This window comes from Oncorhynchus masou, chromosome 32, assembly GCF_036934945.1.
Source record: "Oncorhynchus masou masou isolate Uvic2021 chromosome 32, UVic_Omas_1.1, whole genome shotgun sequence".
Classification (NCBI taxonomy): Eukaryota; Metazoa; Chordata; class Actinopteri; order Salmoniformes; family Salmonidae; genus Oncorhynchus; species Oncorhynchus masou.
In genome coordinates this window covers 29,965,719-29,984,439 of record NC_088243.1, presented here as the reverse complement: position 1 = coordinate 29,984,439, position 18,721 = coordinate 29,965,719, and the positions used below count along the sequence as shown (strand labels likewise).

Below are 18,721 nucleotides of genomic sequence, written 5' to 3'. Positions count from 1 at the left end.
TATAGACACACCCCATGTGCTTGAATAAAATCCAGTATACGCACCGAGCTAGTCTGATGCTTTAAGCGCACTGTTCGATTAAATAATTAAGACACAAATGAGACAAACTAAAAATGACAGGGAGTGCCTCTGTGACTGGCGCCCATTGTCTCGCTCTCCTCCCTGCTGCAGTGAACAGGCACCACAGCAAGTGTTTATCGCACTGTCCGCCCTGACGCTGCAACATAATTACAACCATTTTTTTTGACTGAAAAGTTCTGTTACCAAAATACCTAGTTTCTTTAAGAAAAACATTCCCTATTCCCTCAACCCTTGCGTTACGTGACACAGTGCACTCGGAAAGTATTCAGACCCTTTCCCTTTTTCCAAATGTTGCTATGTTACAGCCTTATTCTAAAATGGATTTAATCTAGGTTTTCCCTCAATCTACACACAATACCCCAAAATCAGTGGTGAAAACAGGTTTTTAGAATAAAATAAAAAAATCAGAAATACCTTATTTACATAAGTATTCAGACTCTTTGCTATGAGACTAGAAACTGAGCTCAGGTGCATCCTGTTTCCATTGATCATCCGTGAGATGTTTCTACAACTTGATTGGAGTCCACCGGTGGTAAATTCAATTGTTTAGATAGGATTTGGAAAGGCACACACACCTGTCTATATAAGGTCCCACAGTTGACCGTGCATGTCAGAGCAAAAACCAAGCCATGAGGTCAAAGGAATTGTCCGTAGAATTCCAAGACAGGATTATGTCAAGGCACAGATCTAGTGATGGGTACCAAAAAATGTCTGTAGCATTGAAGGTCCCCAAGAACACAGCGACCTCCATCATTCTTAAAATGGAAGAAGTTTGGAACCACCAAGAGTCTTCATAGAGCTGGCCGCCCGGCCAACCTGAGCAATAGGGGGAGAAGAGCCTGGGTCAGCAAGGTGACCAAGAACCGGATGGCCACTGACAGAGCTCCAGAGTTCCACTATAGAGATGGGAAAACCTTCCAGAAGGACAACCATATCTGCAGTACTCCACCAATCAGGCCTTTAGGTTGGAGTGGCCAGACAGAAGCCACTCCACAGTAGAAAAAGGTGCACAACAGCCCACTTGGAGTTTGCCAAAAGGCACCTAAAGACTCTCAAACCATGAGAAACAAGATTCTCTGGTCTGATGAAACCAAGATTGAACTCCTTGGCCTGAATGCCAAGCGTCAGGACTGGAGCAAACAAGGCTTGGACCCAATCGAACATCTCTGGAGAGACCTGAATATTGCTGTGCTGCGATGCTCCCCATCCAACCTGACATAGCTTGAAAGGACCTGCAGAGAAGAATGGGAGAAGCTCCCCAAATACAGGTGTGCCAAGCTTGCAGTGTCATACCCAAACAGACTCAAGGCTGTAATCACTGCCAAAGGTGTTTCAACAAAGTACTGAGTAAAGGGTCTGAATACTTATGTAAATGCAATATTTCCATTTTCTGTAATTAATTTGCAAACATTTCTAAAAACCTGTTTTTGCTTTGTCATTATGGGGTATTGGGGGGGGAAACTATTTAATCCATTTTAGAATAATACTGTAACGTAACAAAATGTGGAAAACTGAAGGGGTCTGAATACTTTCCCGAATGCACTGCATACAGTATTTTCACTGTTGACAATGGAGTAGTAAACAGCTGATTTCTGTGTAGCAAAGCCAATGTTTAACACCTGTTTCATTCTTCAATAATACCTGTATTGCAGATAGCTGACAAAATGCTTCTTAAAAAGTAAGCTCCAAGCCTGTGTTAGTCAGCAAACACTTACAGGATTCATTAAAGGCTTAGGTTTTTCTTTAAGATATGTTTATTCTGTGTTTTATATCATATTGTACCACAGCTGATGAAAGTAATCCAAACCAGGTTTCCATCCAAACTTTTTATGCAAGTAAAGTACATCGGAGAAAAAGAATGTCATGAGGCCTGACGGAAATAGAACACTATTTGGTTCACTTTCTGAATGTCGACATAAAATACACTAGACAAGGTGGTGATATCTTGATGTCTGTAAAATTAATTATGCTACAAATGTGCAAATATTGATATAATAACCATCATATCAAAGTAAACTTGGAGTCACGCAATGTTGTGTGGTCCTCCCACTACGACTCGTCGGGAAAGCATGCAGTTTATTAGGCTACAAATGAAATAAATTAACTTCACAGGGTAGTGAAAGTACAAGGTGATGAGTTTGATGCTCCTCTCCAATAAATATTGAGGGCCTTATTCTGGTGACATGATAGTCGATACTTGGCTGCCGTTTGAAAAATAATCTTGCTCTTTTGTCCATAATAATAATAATAATAATAATAATAATAATAATCTCATCATGTAGATAGTGCTATTGGCTAAAGCACACGTGCCAGTACCAGAGTGGGCAAACTGCCTATAAACACATTTTTTGTTGTGGTCAGAAAAGTTTTATTATTTTTTATTCGGTACGTATGTGTACTACGTCATCAAGCACAGCCTTTTTATCTACAGTGAGGCAATTTGCTGGAAACATCTCTGGTGGAAAAACACACATTGTTTAAAAGCATATTTTAGAATATTCGCATGAAAATCTGTTGCCAATTGGATAGAAACCTAGCCTACACTAAGTGTGAAAACATTTGATTAGTGCCATTTCCTTTGTTGTTTGTTGAAAATACAATCAGAATGTAACAAAGGCCACCAAAATAGAGCTTGTTCTGCAAAAAAAATGGGTGGAGCCTGGTTGGCTACTTTTTCTATTTGACTGGCTACTCCATGTGCTTGAGGAAAACATTACAGGGTTGGTATCGGCTACATTCTGGAAGCATAATTCCACCTCTTCACCCTCTCTCCTGATCCGTTTGCATACAATCAGGGATGGAGGATTAAGGGCTGTCCCCTAGCAACCGGCAGAAATGCAAATGATGATTACAGTCAACCGTTAATCACCAGGGTCAATCAAAGAATCAAACAAACACTATTCTCAGGATCTTTACTCACTGATTGGAGTGGCTCTACCATGGACAAACAATGTGACTAAGCTGAATATCATCGTCCGTGTGATGCTTACATTGCTCTTTGCAGAGACCGAAGTGACTTTCATATAGCCTAGCGTCATGACCTTTGGGCTGCTGGGACGGTCACATGACATTCTACACAGTAGTGGGGTTTGGTTTCTATTTAGGGCACTGAATCAATGAAGGGGATGATTGGGTTAGGCTAGGGCATCACAATAGGAATGTGTTCAGACAGTACTATGATCATCAATGACCCTGGAGTTTGAGACACTTTTATCAATGCCGGTGATAGTTTGGCAGCCGCTTAGGGTATCAATGTTAATATTTGCTGTGAAAGGAGATTTCACATTCAAACCTTCAGTCTCTGCCACATGCCTCATATGGTAATTATCCTGCTTAATTAATCGAAGCAGAGCCTCTAGCACACAGACAGGTTTGATTATATCAAATGAGGATGAATATTGAATCTAAAGACAAAAGACAGCAACATTTGCCTCTGCAAAGTTCCACCTAGTTGGGCCTGCCACTGGCAGACAGCTTCTTGAACATGGCAACACATATAGCTGTAATTAATTTTCACCACATGTTCTCAATTACAATACCCACAGGCAGCCATTTTGATAAGACAAACACTTAATGGGGGCGCTTTAGTCGCAGCTCTCCCAGTCTTGATCAGAGAAAAGACCTGCTTAGACCGAGCAAAAAAAGCCAAAATCTGCCTTCTCTCCTTCTTGTCCTACGACCCTATCCTCTTTCTCCCTAATTAGACAGCATCCAGCAAATAAACAGACATGCTTGGAATGTTGTCCTTCACAAAAAGGAAGGCTCCGCAGTTTGAGAAAGCCACAGTGTTTGAGGATTCTGGGAAAGAGCCCGCGTGTGTGGTTGTGAAGAGTAAACAGTCCCAGGTACACAAGGCAAGGAGAGCGCATGAGAGAGCGAGAAAGAGAGAATGAAGCTTAAATGCTAGCCTAACCATCAGATAGGATGGCATCTTGGAAAAATAATCATGTTATAAACTAACAAAGTCAGTGAGTAGTGATTGGCATTATTAATGATATTCTAGACCTTGTGGAAATGTCAGAGCAGTGAGCTCACACGTGCATTCAAAGGTTATAAAACTGGCCTCAAATTTTATTAGTCACATGCTTCGTATACATGTGTAGACTAACAGTGAAATGCTTACTTAGGGGCCCTTCCCAATAATGCAGTGAAAGAAAAGATAAATAGAAAAGTAATATTACATAATAATAAAAGTAATAAATAGACCATCAGTAATGATAAATTGTCTATATACACAATGGGTATCAGTACCGAGAAGAGTTGTCAGAATACCAGAATTTTGACTTCGATACTGATACCAGGTTAAGTATCATGATTCTTGATACCATCACAAAACTCAATACCAAAATGATACCACTGCAAAAAAGAAGGCAGATTAACCAAAGTCACAAAATGGCACTTGATCCAGACAGATAGTCAGCTACTGCTCTGTTCAATTGTTGGGCATTTTATGAGTTCAATATCATTATATTTTACATCAACATTTTTCAGAGACAGCCAGGTATGCATTAATGAATGATAAAAATAAAATTAATCGTATAAATCAATCTAACGACATAACAGTAATAATTGATTTGAATGGTAAATCTCTATTGATAAACTGGATAAATCAAGCTGTAGCCTAGGCCTATTCATGCATAGACTTATAGACCATGTTTTTCTGATTTAATTGGGATACAGATGACAAACTTCTACAGATGCACAATTGAGAGAATTCTGTCGGGCTGTATCGCCGCCTGGTACGGCAACCGTGCCACCTGCAAACACAGAGCTCTCCAGAGGGTGGTGCAGTCTGCCTAACGCATCACCGGGGGCAAACTACCTGCCTTCCAGGACACCTACAGCACCCGATGTCACAGGAAGGCCAAAAAGATCAAAGGACAACATCCACCCGAGCCACTGTCTGTTCACCCCGCTATCATCCTGAAGGCGAGGTCAGTACAGGAGCATCAAAGCTGGGACCGAGCGACTGAAAAACAGCTTTGATCAAGGTCATCAGACGTAAATAGCCATCACTAGCACATTAGAGGCTGCTGCCCTATATACATAGACTTGAAATCACTGGCCACTTTAATGATGGAACACTAGTCACTAGTAATGTTAACATATTTTGCATTAATCATCTCATATGTATATACTGTATTCTATTGTACTGCATCTTAGTCTATGTCGATCTGACATTGCTCGTCCAAATATTTACAAAACTGTTCAATAGTTTGCAGTCACTTAGAATATTGCGAGAAATTGCCAAGAAACTGAAGATCCCGTACAACGCTGTGCACTACTCCCTTCACGGAACAACGCAAACTGGCTCTAACCAGAAAAGAAACAGGAGTGCGAGGCGCCGGTGCACAACAGAGCAAGAGGACAAGTACATTAGTGTCTAGTTTGAGAAACAGACGCCTCACAAGTCCTCAACTGGCAGCTTCATTAAATAGCACCCGCAAAACACCAGTCTCAACGTCAACAGTGAAGAGGCGACTCCGGGATGCTGGCCTTAACAGTTTCAACATTTCTAAATGCTTTATCACATTATTTAAGTGTGTTAACTTCTGTGCGGGATGAGTGGGGAGCTGACGTGATGCAGCCCAGACTCCCAGTGCAGGCATGGTGCTTTTGTGCTATAAGGGGGACATCAGCAGTACTGATAGTTGATCCGTGAGACATTTGGCAGAAGTACTAAAAGTTCAAAAATTCTTCATGTTCGAGTATCTATTAGATTTAAATAACTATTTAGCCATCTTATGACTTGGGGGTAGAAGCTGTTCAGGGTCCTGTTGGTTCCAGACCTGGTGCATTGGTAATGCTTGCTGTGCAGTAGTAGACATACCAGTCGGACTTGGGTGGCTAGAGGCTTTGACAATTTTAGGGTCTTCCTCTGACGCCGCCTGGTATAGAGATCCTGGATGGCAGGGCGCTCGACCCCAGTGAACTACTGAGTGGTACGCACAACCCTATGTAGCGCCTTGCGGTCGGATGACAAGCAGTTGCCATACCAAGCGACGATGCAGCCAGTCAAGATGCTCTCAATGGTGCAGCTGTATAACTTTGAGGATCTGAGGGCCCGTCCCATACCAAATCTTGTCAGCCTCCTGAAGGGGAAGAGGCATGGTCATACTCTCTTTATGACTGTGTTGGTGTGTGTGGACCATGATAGATCCTTAGTGATGTGGACACAGGAACTTGAAGCTCTAAATCCGCTCCACTACAGCCCTGTTGATCTGAATGGGGGTGTGCTCGACCTTCCGTTTCCTGTAGTCTAAAATCATCTTCTTTGTTTTGCTGACATTGAGTGAGAGGTTGTTGTCCTGGCACCACACTTCCAGGTCTCTGACCTCCTCCCTATGGGCTGTCTGATAGTCATCAGTGATCAGTGTTGTCACCAAAAGTAATGATGGTATTGGAGTCATGCGCGGCCATGCAGTCGTGGGTGAACAGGGAGTACAGGAGGAGACTAAGCACGCACCCCTGAGGGGTCCCCGTGTTGAGGGTCAGTGTGGCGGATGTGTTGATGTCTACCCTCAACACCTGGGGGGCAGCCCATCAGGAAGTCCAGGATCCAGTTGCAGAGGGAGGTGTTTAATCCCAGGGTTCCTAGCTTAGTGATGAGCTTGGAGGGCACTATGGTGTTGAATACTGAGTTGTAGTCAATGAACAGCATTCTCACTTAAGTGTTCCTCTTGTCCAGGTAGGAAAGAGCAGTGTGGACTGCAATAGAGATTGCGTCATCTGTGGATCTGTTGAGGCGGTATGTGAATTGGAGTGGGTCCAGGGTGTCTGGGATGATGCTGTTGATGTGAACCATGACCAGCCTTTCAAAACACTTCTAGGCTACAGATGTGAGTGCTTCAGGGCGATAGTCATTGAGACAGCCTACCTCTGCGTTCCTGGACACAGGCACTATGGTGGTCTGCTTGAAACATGTAATTACAGACTAGGTCCAGGAGAGATTGAAAATGTCAGTCTAGACAGTTGCCAGCTGTTCAGCAGGTGCTCCAAGTACTCTTCCTGGTAATTAGTCTGGCCCTGTGGCTTTGTGAATGCTAAAATGTTTAGAAGGTCTTACTCACATCGGCTACGGAGAACATGAACAGACAGTCATACGGAACAGCTGGTGCCCTCATGCATGGCTCAATGTTGCTTGCCTCGAAGCCAGAATAGAAGCATTTAGCTCATCTGGTAGGCTCACAGCTGGGTTTTCATCTGAAATCAGTTGTAGAGGATGGTCGAATTAACACATCCACAATAAGAATACACATGGACCTCTTCATTGGCCAGAGAACAAAGGAAGAGGGGAAGCACTCCCAGCAGTCATCTTTCCCTTCTTCTGCTCATCTTACAACTCTAGTCTACATCAAAGCTCCTCCCATCAGCAACAAGGGTACTCAGACTTCTGCCAGAGACATAGACCCAGCTAATCGGACGATGACAAAGACTCAGCCAAAGAACTTCTCCATTGGAGAATGGATGAAAAATACACTGCATGAAAAAGTGCAACAAACAATTATTTCCTTACTGCGTAAACAGACTGAAAATAACATGGCTAAATATGTTGAGATGTGTGTAATGAGATTTTTTAAAAGTGAATGTGTGTGCTTTTCTGACAATTAACAGCTATATTACCCTTACACCCAAACAGTATACTGTTTGATATCTGGGCGATCAGTCTTCAAACAGGCAGTGGAAGACAGTGTACAAAGTATCCTCCATTTACAGTTGAAGTCGGAAGTTCATACACCTTAGCCAAACACATTTTAAAACTCAGATTTCACAATTCCTGACATTTAATCCTCATAAAAAATGTCCTGTCTTAGGATCACCACTTTATTTTAAGAATGAAAAATGTCAGAATAATAAGAGAATGAATGATTTATTTCAGATTTTATTTCTTTCATCACATTTCCAGTGGGTCAGAAGTTTACATACACTCAATAAGTATTTGGTAGCATTGCCTTTAAATTGTTTAACTTGGGTCAAAGGTTTTGGGTAGCCTTCCACAATAAGTTGGGTGAATTTTGGCCCATTCCTCCTGACAGAGCTGTTGTAACTCAGTCAGGTGTGTAGGCCTCCTTGCTCGCACACGCCTTTTCAGTTCTGCCCACAAATGTTCTATATGATTGAGGTCAGGGCTTTGTGATGGCCACTCCAATACCTTGACTCTGTTGTCCTTAAGCCATTTTGCCACAACTTTGGAAGTATGCTTGGGGTCCATTTGGAAGACCCATTTGCAACCGAGCATACCTTCCTGACTGATGTCTTGAGCTGTTGCTTCAATATATCCACACAATTTTTCATCCTCATGATGCCATCTATATTGTGAAGTGCACCAGTCCCTCCTGCAGCAAAGCACCCCCACAACATGATGCTGCCACCCCAGTGCTTCACGGTTGGGATGGTGTTCTTCGGCTTGCAAGCCTCCCCGTTTTTCCTCCAAAACATAACGATGGTCATTATGGCCAAACAGTTATACTGTATTTTTGTTTCATCAGACCAGAAGACATTTCTCCAAAAAATGCGATCTTTGTCCCCATGTGCAGTTGCAAAACGTAGTCTGGCTTTTTTTGGCGGTTTTGGAGCAATTACTTCTTCATTGTTGAGCGGCCTTTCAGGTTATGTCGATATAGGACTTGTTTTACTGTGAATATAGATACTTTGTATCCGTTTCCTCCAGCACCTTCACAAGGTCCTTTGCCGTTGTTCTGAGATTGATTTGCGCTTTTCGCAACAAAGTACGTTCATCTCTAAGAGACAGAACGCGTCTCCTTCCTGAGCGGTATGACGGCTGCGTGGTCCCATGGTGTTTATACTTGCGTACTATTGTTTGTACAGATGAACGTGGTTCTGTCAGGCATTTGGAAATTGCTCCCAAGGATGAAGCAGACATGTGGAGGTCTACAATTGTTTTTCTGAGGTCTTAGCTGATTTCTATTGACTTTCCCATGATGTCAAGCAGAGGCAGTGAGTTTGAAGGTAGGCCTTGAAATGCATCCAAAGGTACACCTCCAATTGACTCAAATGTCAATTAGCCTATCAGAAGCTTAAAGCCATGACATCATTAAAGAATTTTCCAAGCGGTTTAAACGGCACAGTCAACTTTGTATGTAAACTTCTGACACACTGGAATTGTGATACAGTGAATTATAAGTGAAATAATCTGTCTGTAAACAAGTGTTGGAAATTTACTTGTGTCTTGCAAAAAGTAGATGTCCTAACCAACTTGCCAAAACTATATAGTCTGTTACCAAGAAATTTGTGGAGTGGTTGAAAAACGAGTTTTAATGACTCCAACCTAGGTGTATGTAAACTTCAAACTATATGTGAACAATTGATTAAGGCATGACCTGGAATAAGTCACAGAACAATGCAGGTAATGAATGGGGGCGGACCCAGCCCCAGGAACTATTCCCTCAACCCGAGCCAATCACAGCTCTCCTGACAGGAAGCCTCACCTCTGAATGTGTGAACACCAATCCTTGTGTTCGGACAGCGACCAGCCGTATGGTTGCTGTCATTTATGAACCCCCAAGGACTACCACGCGCAGGGACCTTGAGATACTGGACTACTGAAATGGTTTGGTCTGGACTCTACACCAAGGAGAGTTCGCTGAAGACCGTTGGTTTCAGACAGGATATACCTCTTGAAGCTAGGGGGCACTATTTTCATTTTTGGAAAAATAACGTGCCCAAAGTAAACGGGATATTTTTGTCAGGACAAGATTCTAGAATATGCATATAATTGACAGCTTAGGATAGAAAACACTAAAGTTTCCAAAACTGTAAAAAATATTGTCTGTGAGTATAACAGAACTGATATTGCAGGCGAAAGCGTAAGAAAAATCCAATCAGGAAGTGACTCATGTTTTGAAACCGTTGTGTTCCTATGCACCCCTATTGGCCATTGAAAGGGATATCAACCAGATTCCTTTTTCTACGTATTCCCTAAGGTGTCTACAGCATTTTAATGAAGTTTCACGCCTTTATGTTGCAGAATGAGCGTAAACGACTACATTGCGTAAGTGGCAAGCTGAGGGCTCTCAGAGTGATTCTTGTGTAAAAGACAGAGGTAGTCATTTTTCCTCTCGCTCCTACTGAAAGGCCAATTGTCCCGGTTGATATATTATCGAATAGATATTTGAAAAACACCTTGAGGATTGATTATAAAAAACGTTTGCCATGTTTCTGTCGATATTATGGATATAATTTGGAATTTTTTTCGCCGTTGTCGTGACCACTATTTCCGGTGGATTTCTCAACATAACGTGACCAACAAACGGAGGTATTTTGGGTATAAAAATAATCTTTATGGAACAAAAGGAACATTTGCTGTCTAACTGGGAGTCTCGTCAGTGAAAACATCCGAAGATCAAAAGGTAAACGGTTAATTTGATTGCTTTTCTGATTTTCGTGACCAAGCTTCCTGCTGCTAGCTGGACATAATGCTATGCTAGGCAATCGATAAACTTACAAACACTTGTTTTGCTTTGGCTGAAAAGCATCATTTCAAAATCTGAGATGACAGGGTGATTAACAAAGGGCTAAGCTGTGTTTCACTTTATTTCACTTGTGATTTCATGAATATGAATATTTTCTAGTAATATCTTTTTACCGTTGCGCTATGCTAATTAGTGTAGTTGATGACAATTCTCCCGGATGGGTAGTTCCAAGAGCTTAAGAGTATCCAGATCAATCTCGCCAATCTTTTCTCCGATTTGAATGTGAGCGTGAAACCTGTTACTTTTATGATTAATATCTATACTTATCCTATAATCCCTGCCTAGTTTCATTCTGAAAGATCAAAAATAACTGTTCGTGATTTATTCTCTAGCCCATCATATTAGTACATAATTTTGCCACCACAATCTTGATTATTCATTCATCCTGTACATTCATTGCTTTACCCTGGTTATTTCTAAAAAATCTCCTTTGTTTTTGTAAAATATCTGTCTCCAAGAATGCATTTCCTTAGTTACAATTATAACTATTTTAAAATTTCTTGCTGACTTATAGCAAGTGGTACCGTTAATAATTTCACAGTAATAAGCATACACACTACCTTATGCCATGATAGTTTACAAGCCCTGCCACATCCAACGAGCATCAGAGTTGGAGTAGTAGGATTCGAACCTAGTCCAGGTCGTAGCAGGATTTCTTATAAGCGTTTGGACTACAGTCCTACTTCTTAAAAGCGGTAGCTCTTGTCTTTAGCTCATTGCAGATGTTGCATGTAACCCATGGTTTCTGGTTGGGATATGTACTGAGGTCGACCAATTAAAATCGGCTTGGCCAAATAATTAGGGATGATTTCAATTTCTCATAACAATCGGTGATCTGCATTTTTGGACGCCGATTATATTGCATTCCACGAGGAAACTGCATGGCAGGCTGACCACCTGTTACATGAGTGCAGCATGGAGCCAAGGTAAGTTGCTAGCTAGCATTAAACTTATCTTATAAAAAAATCAATCTTCACATAATCACTAGTTAACCTAGTAATATCATCAACCATGTGTAGTTAACTAGCTTGTCCTGCGTTGCATATAATCAATGTGGTGCCTGTTAATTTATCATCGAATCACAGCATACACAGCATACCCAAACCGGTGATGATTTAACAAAAGCCCATTCGCAAAAAAGCGCAATCGTTGCACGAATGTACCTAACCATAAACATCAATGCCTTTCTTAAAATCAAAACACAGAAGTTTATTTTTTTAAACCTGCATATTTAGTTCAAAAGAAATTCATGTTAGCAGGCAATAAGCAGGAATTTGTGTCACTTGCGTTCATTGCACACAGAGTCAGGGTATATGCAACAGTTTGGGCCACCTGGCTTGTTGCGAACTGATTTGCCAGAATTTTACGTAATTATGACATAACATTGAAGGCTGTGCAATGTAATAGCAACATTTAGACTTATGGATGGGATATGTACTGGAGGTCGACCAATTAAAATCGGCTTGGCCAAATAATTAGGTTTGGGTATGCTGTGTTTCGATGATAAATTAAAATACGGAACGGTTCCTTATTTCACTGAAAGAATAAACGTTTTGTTTTCGAGATGATAGTTTCCGGATTTGACCATATTAATGACCTAAGGCTCGTATTTCTGTGTGTTATTATATTATAATTAATTCTATGATTTGATATTTGATAGAGCAGTCTGACTGAGCGGTGGTAGACAGCAGCAGGCTCGTAAGCATTCATTCAAACTTTACTGCGTTTGCCAGCAGCTCTTAGCAATACTTGATTCACAGCTCAGTTTATGACTTCAAGTCTATCAATTCCTGACATTAAGCTGGCAATCCTAAAGTGCCTATTTGAATATCCAATAGTCAAAGGTATATGAAATACAAATAAAGAGAGAAATAGTTGACGCATCATAATTCCTATAGTAACTACAACCGAAAGCTTCTTAACTGGGAATATTTAACCACCAGCTTTCATATGTTCTGAGCAAAGAACTTCAACGTTACACGGCACATATTGCACTTATACTTTCTTCTCCAACACTGTTTTTGCATTATTTAAACCAAATTGAGTATGTTTCATTATTTATTATATTAAGTTAAAATTAAAGTGTTCATTGTTCATTCAGTATTGTTGTAATTGTCATTATTACAAATATATATATAAAATTCAGCCGATTAATCGGCATCAGCTTTTTTTTGGTCCTCCAATAAATCGGTATTGAAAAAGCATAATCTAGGCATCTGTGAAATAACCAAAATATATCACAGTATTTAAAAAAAAATCCATAATAACAACAACTTACAGTATGATGGATGTTTCAGTTCTAAATTTGCGGCATGATATGTGCATGACCCTAGGGTAAAAACCACATACATTCGAAGTGATTTCAATGGCTTTCTCCATTCTGGTGGTTTTGTACTGTTCAATTCAACCCCAAATAATTTTCTGCATTTCCTGCACTCAATTGAGATCATTTCCACACTGCCACGTAGGGCTGCGCGATACAGGCAAACAATCTAGGGCATATTTTTAACCAAATGTTGCAATTGAGATTTGACTTGCAATTTAGAACAAACCACTTGGGTGAACTGTTGGAATCATGGAAATAGAATGTTTATTCTAATTCTATAGAATATAATAGTGGCCACTTTGAATAGTGTTTGACATTACAACAAATTAAAATTAGAAGACACTGTTGCACAAACAACATACTGATTTAAGTCTACACCATCACTAGTATCAAAATCAGGCTGCATAGCTAATTATGTTTGCTCTGACTCAGTACATGTATTAGCTAGCTAGCCAGCCAGCTAACATTTAGGCCAAACTACCTGTTAGAAGATGTAAGAAACACAAACTAATAGTGTAATTATAGAACACTAGTGGATTTATATTAAGAAGCATAGTGAAAACAGTATTGTCGACATCAACATTGTTCCATCTGCTGCATTGACCATGCAGACTGAACGCAATTGTCTTGTGGTCAAGAAAAAACAAATGCGCTCCTTGAGTGACAGGGGGCGGGGCTAGGTCTATGTGGAAAGCCATGGAGAGAGATGACTCAGGTAGAGAAGTAAACTATAAAAATGGATGTTACACACGGTGTATCACATTTAACAAACCAAACATTAAAATAACATCATAGAAGGTAAAGTAAAAACCCAAACCGGTACGTGCATCAACACCGGTATATCGTAAAATACAGTATACCGCCCAGCCCTACATGTACGTATGGTCAGAATGGCATCGTCGATGCACTTATTCATGAAACCGGTGACTGATGTGGTAAACTCCTCAATGATGTCGGATGAGTCCAGAAACATATTCCAGTCTGTGTAGCTTAGCATCAACTTCATCAAACCACTTCCGTATTGGTACTTCCTGTGAGTTTTTAAGCAGGAATCATGAGGATAGAGTTATGGTCAGATTGGAGTGAGAGCTTTGTATGCGTTTCTGTCTGTGGAGTAAAGGTGATCTGGAGTTTTGTCTCCAACTTTGCACAGGTGACATGCTGGTAGAAATTAGATCAAATAGATTTGTTTCCCTGCATTAAAATCACCGGCCACAACATTGGTCAACGGCAAAATTATCCAAGATTAGACCAGAAATAGATCCTACTTGTGACCGATGTAAGCAGGCTCCTTCTACTTTACTGCCATGTTTTAGACATGCCCGAAATTGAAAGATTTCTGGATATCAATTTGAGACGTATTCTAAGATACTGGAGAGACCTATAAAACCTTCTGCCTGTATATAATTTTACAAGTGGCACCCCCTCTAAACAGTTATATAGCAAACATGCTGTCATTTACTAGTCTTCTAGCAAGATGTCTTATACTATTTAAGTGGAAGGATCAATCTCCAATGGATAAAGGAAGGCATGCAACATCTCAAACTAGAGAAAATGTGCTTGGGGTTCTGCAATAACCTTTCCTATCCTTTGTAGAAGACATGGAATCCAGCTAATTTCACAACTCCATAAACCAACACAAATTCAAATTTGTATCACTATTTTTAACTCTTCTTTACTTTTTGCCTGCTTTATTTAAAGGTGGAGCTCTGTTGGAGCATGGGGGGTACGTGTGTGTTTTTCCTCTCTATCTGTTCTGTCTGTACTAAGATTTTTTTTAAATTAAAACTGAAAAAAATAAGGAGCACCTCCTCTGAATGAGCATGTTCTTGTTTGCTTATGCCTCTGAGCAGCCTCTGAGCAGCCTCTGAGCAGCCTCTGAGCAGCCTCTGAGCAGCCTCTGAGCAGCCTCTGAGCAGCCTCTGAGCAGCCTCTGAGCAGCCTCTGAGCAGCCTCTGAGCAGCCTCTGAGCAGCCTCTGAGCAGCCTCTGAGCAGCCTCTGAGCAGCACAGTAAATTTTAACATGTCGTGGCACCTCAATCATGTTTCAAGATTGTAACTGCTGTTTGGCATACGTGTGTTGTACCTGTTAACAATACAATCATTAGGCTCCTACTTAAAAAGTGCTGGCCCTAAATGGGCCTAAAACTACCCCACAAATTAGAGTAGCCATTATATTGTCATGTGAATCTGACTGCTGTACCTAGATCACTTCCGTCAAGCTTCAGTGGAGGATAATGTGTCTGACAAAAAAAAAACAGCCATTGGATAGAAAAACAAGCAGCAAAAGGAATGTTGATCGCTCCCTCAGTTGAGGTGTTAACTGTCTCAGAGCTTCCTGCCCTCTTTCATTCGAGTGCACTGCCCTCAGTGCCCTGAGCAGCAGGTGCGGTGGCCTAGGTGAGAGATCTCTCTAACACTCATAATGAGTGATGAGCATCAGCGTCTGAGAGCACAGGAGGTGAACGAGGCCCTGCTAACACTTACTCATGTCTTTGCTCTCCGTTTATTTTCCTCTTGCATGAGTTCTTTTTTTCGACTGTTCGTTTTTTAGGGCCTTTGTGACATTGAAGTGGTTGGTAGGTTGTTCCAACTGTAAAAAGACATACCACAGCTAACCAGACAGACACTGTGTGCAACTGAGCTACTGTAAGGTAAGGCCTACCTCAAAAGTACACACACCATCTTACAGATGTGAATGAGGGGAGAAACCAAAAGCAAATCTATTGGTTGCTGGGGCCTCCTCTATCAGTGTGCTCCTGTCAACGGTTTGGGGTGTCATATCTGTGTCCAGGCCTTAGTGTGAGCATTACATAAACGCACATTTTGCATAAAAGAGAATGACCTCTCAACCCAGTTTCCAGGAGGCCAGGCAAGCGATCTACAGTAGCTTAAATCGGAACATAAATTCCATTGTCTTTTACACTACATCTGACGAACCCCAAGAGTTTTAGCTTAGGGCCTATGAGGGCTGGAGTTACAGTTAGCAGCAATCGTGTTGTCTTTACCTTGATACTCTACAGGCTGACAAAGGGCAATAAAATACACATTTTTCAGAATACCAATTTTCTTCAGATACTTCTGTATTTTGCGATTGGTTCAGGCAAATGTCGTCGCTCTTTGCAGGTGCATCTGAGCTTTACAGGAAGCCATGGCTGCAGCCCTGCAAGAGGGGAGGGTCTAGAGAGACTGTTTCCTATCGAACACATCGACTCTAGCAAGAAAGCCATTTCACAGTCATCTTGAGAAAGAATACCAATAACACACATGGCCTGTGCACATACAGACTCAATATTTTGAGTTCGATTTTATCAGTAGCTTGAAGAGCCCCTTGTCCCTCATCACTCTCCATGCATAACACACACAGTGTGGGAGGAGCAACACTTTGGCTACACCCACGATTGCCATATCCTTCTCTATAACAAAGCCAAGAAGACACCTTCTCTATAACAAAGCCAAGAAGACTCCAATTCATTTGCCTCATCTCAAAGGAGAATACTCTGATTTTTTTTAAAAGGTCAAACTGGTCCACATGAGCAACATCCAATTAGTGTCAAGTGTGACTAATTATAATCTGACAAATGTGTGAGATGAAGTCTGAAACCTGAAACAGTAGCTAATTATAGCAGATTGAAACACTTCATTAAGCACAGCTTACAGCGAGGAGACATTATACATGTTAAAACCTCTAGGAGATGAAGAAGCAGCCCATTCAGACACAGTAGAATGATTAGGTTGATCTTGTTGGATACAAGGGCAAAGTGGTTTAAAGGATATTAGTCCCACAAAATTGATAAAAATGGCAGTGTCTCAATTGAGGCTACTTCATGCCAACTGGGAACCACCACAGCCATGAAATGAAACAAGACCATACTTTATGCTTGTCAGTGGTAGAGCTCTTCAAGCTCGTTTATGTAGTCATAAGCGTAAAATAATGATGCATCTATATGTAAGTGGTGGGCGAGGAGCACGCTTCCCTAATCCTGTAGGGCCCATGGGGGTGCCAGGGTACCTCTACAGAAGAGCAGATGGGTCTCCTGCCTTGCTGCCTGTGCCCAACACTTCCTCCTGGTCAGAGCATGTCCTGACAGATGGGCCCAGGATCATGGACCTGGCTAATCTGCACCACTCCTCCACTTAAAGGCACAGTCAAGTTACATCCCTCGTTCTTCACCTCCAGAAAGTCTCACCATCTCTAATGCACAGTCCAAAAGGTCTGGTTATACCTAACTGTCCTACAAACAGTCTGTCAGTGCTCAAAGATGGGTAGTAACAAAGAAATGACTTACCAGTAGGCCTTGTTTGTCTTTCTCTGAGAAAATGTACATGAGGTGGCAATATCACTCAATACAAACTTGCCTAAACTTCTAAATTGGCAATAGTTTTTTTTCAACTTCTACGGCTAATATATATTATCTGACAATATAAGCTCTCATAGAAAAAAATGGCGTCACGGACAAAACAGGATAAATACTGTTGACTCATTAGTGAGCACACAGAGGATAGGATAAAACTTAAGTAACTGCACAGGCACTTTACAAAATGCATAGGACTACCTCCAAAGGAAATTCCGGGGCTCGCATTGCTGTCACTTCGCTTTCGGGCGGAAAGGCATGCAAATATAAAATGCCTCCTGCCTTGCTCTACCTACTGGGTCCTTGTCACGTCTGCGCTCAGCCAAAGTTGACATCTCGAAAATAAACACCAACTATAAAAAGACTCGGGATGTCAATGTTATTCTGGAAATATAGAAATTCGTGCAATTGTCTTTTACTCGTCCTCGTAATAGCAGAGTGCATGTTGAAACACTTTTGTGCTAAATTTTGAAGCAACGTTCAGATAAAATCAAGAGTCGGTTCAAATGAGTCAATAAATGATCATGTTGAGGTTACAGGCCTAAAACGAAATTAGTATGACACATGGGATAATCCGCATATCACACATAGAAAATTGTAAACCATAATATGCAGAAATGTCTAATAAACTAAGCAGTCTACTTCGGTGAAAGCACTGACACATTAAATTCGGCTCAGCAAGTAGAAATACACATTGTTACGACAGCATTATTCCCACATTTGCACGCGTCTTGTATTATCTTAAAAGTACGGATCCATGTAATTCAAGTATTGGCAACAAAGTAACACAGCAAAATTTAATCAATTTGTTAATTTACTTACGCTTTAAGTGGGTTCTGAATGACAGCCGCCATTTTGCTACACGGTAACGCAATATCAGCGTCTTGCAGTTCTGAGTGAAACCTACGAAAAACCAACCAATCGGGGCTCGGGGTGGGTCCGTGAAGGTTTTGTTACTTTAATTTCCGAGGCAAAGCGGGGAATGGAAAAACGAAAAAGGTCTGTTTATCGTTTTTCGTGTTTGTCGTTTCTGAATTAGAAAAACGAAAATCGGAAATTAACTTATTTTCTCATATATAGTGTCAGAATTTGACATGGAATAATGGAAAACAAATAACAACATCTATTACATTTCTGATTTTGGTCTTGTTCCCACCTGGAAGTACACGCCCCTTTATATAATATTCATGGTGCTTATAGGGTTGTGTTTACAGCCTAGGCTGTCAGCACAAAGAAAATATTAAACTGTGTGAGTGTGACAGGAACTAATTATGAAGTTAGCATGCCAATATAACAAACTCAACAACAACTGAATAAAGTTGGCTTGCATTGGCTGTCTGGCTGGCTAGGGCTAGCTAGCCAGTGCCCAGCTAGCCCTAATGGCTATAGTCATGCTAGCCAGAGCTACCCATTGCCCAACCAGAGCTACTGCAGAAAAGTGAGATTTCTTCATTACTTTCTGTAGC

At 41.2% G+C, this 18,721-nt stretch overlaps 1 protein-coding gene across 2 annotated transcripts in view; it reads right to left on the bottom strand.

Annotated features, from left to right (window-relative positions):
- Nucleotides 1–18,146, bottom strand: part of LOC135525893 (zinc finger protein DPF3-like) — a 38,884-nt gene extending 20,738 nt beyond the window's left edge. For both annotated transcript variants that reach the window (XM_064953853.1, XM_064953854.1), the window contains exon 1: nt 18,078–18,146. In XM_064953853.1, coding sequence (XP_064809925.1) covers nt 18,078–18,109 — 32 coding nt within the window. In that variant the 5' untranslated portion in view covers nt 18,110–18,146. The remainder of the gene's footprint in view (nt 1–18,077) is intronic.
- Nucleotides 18,147–18,721: the final 575 nt, after the last annotated feature.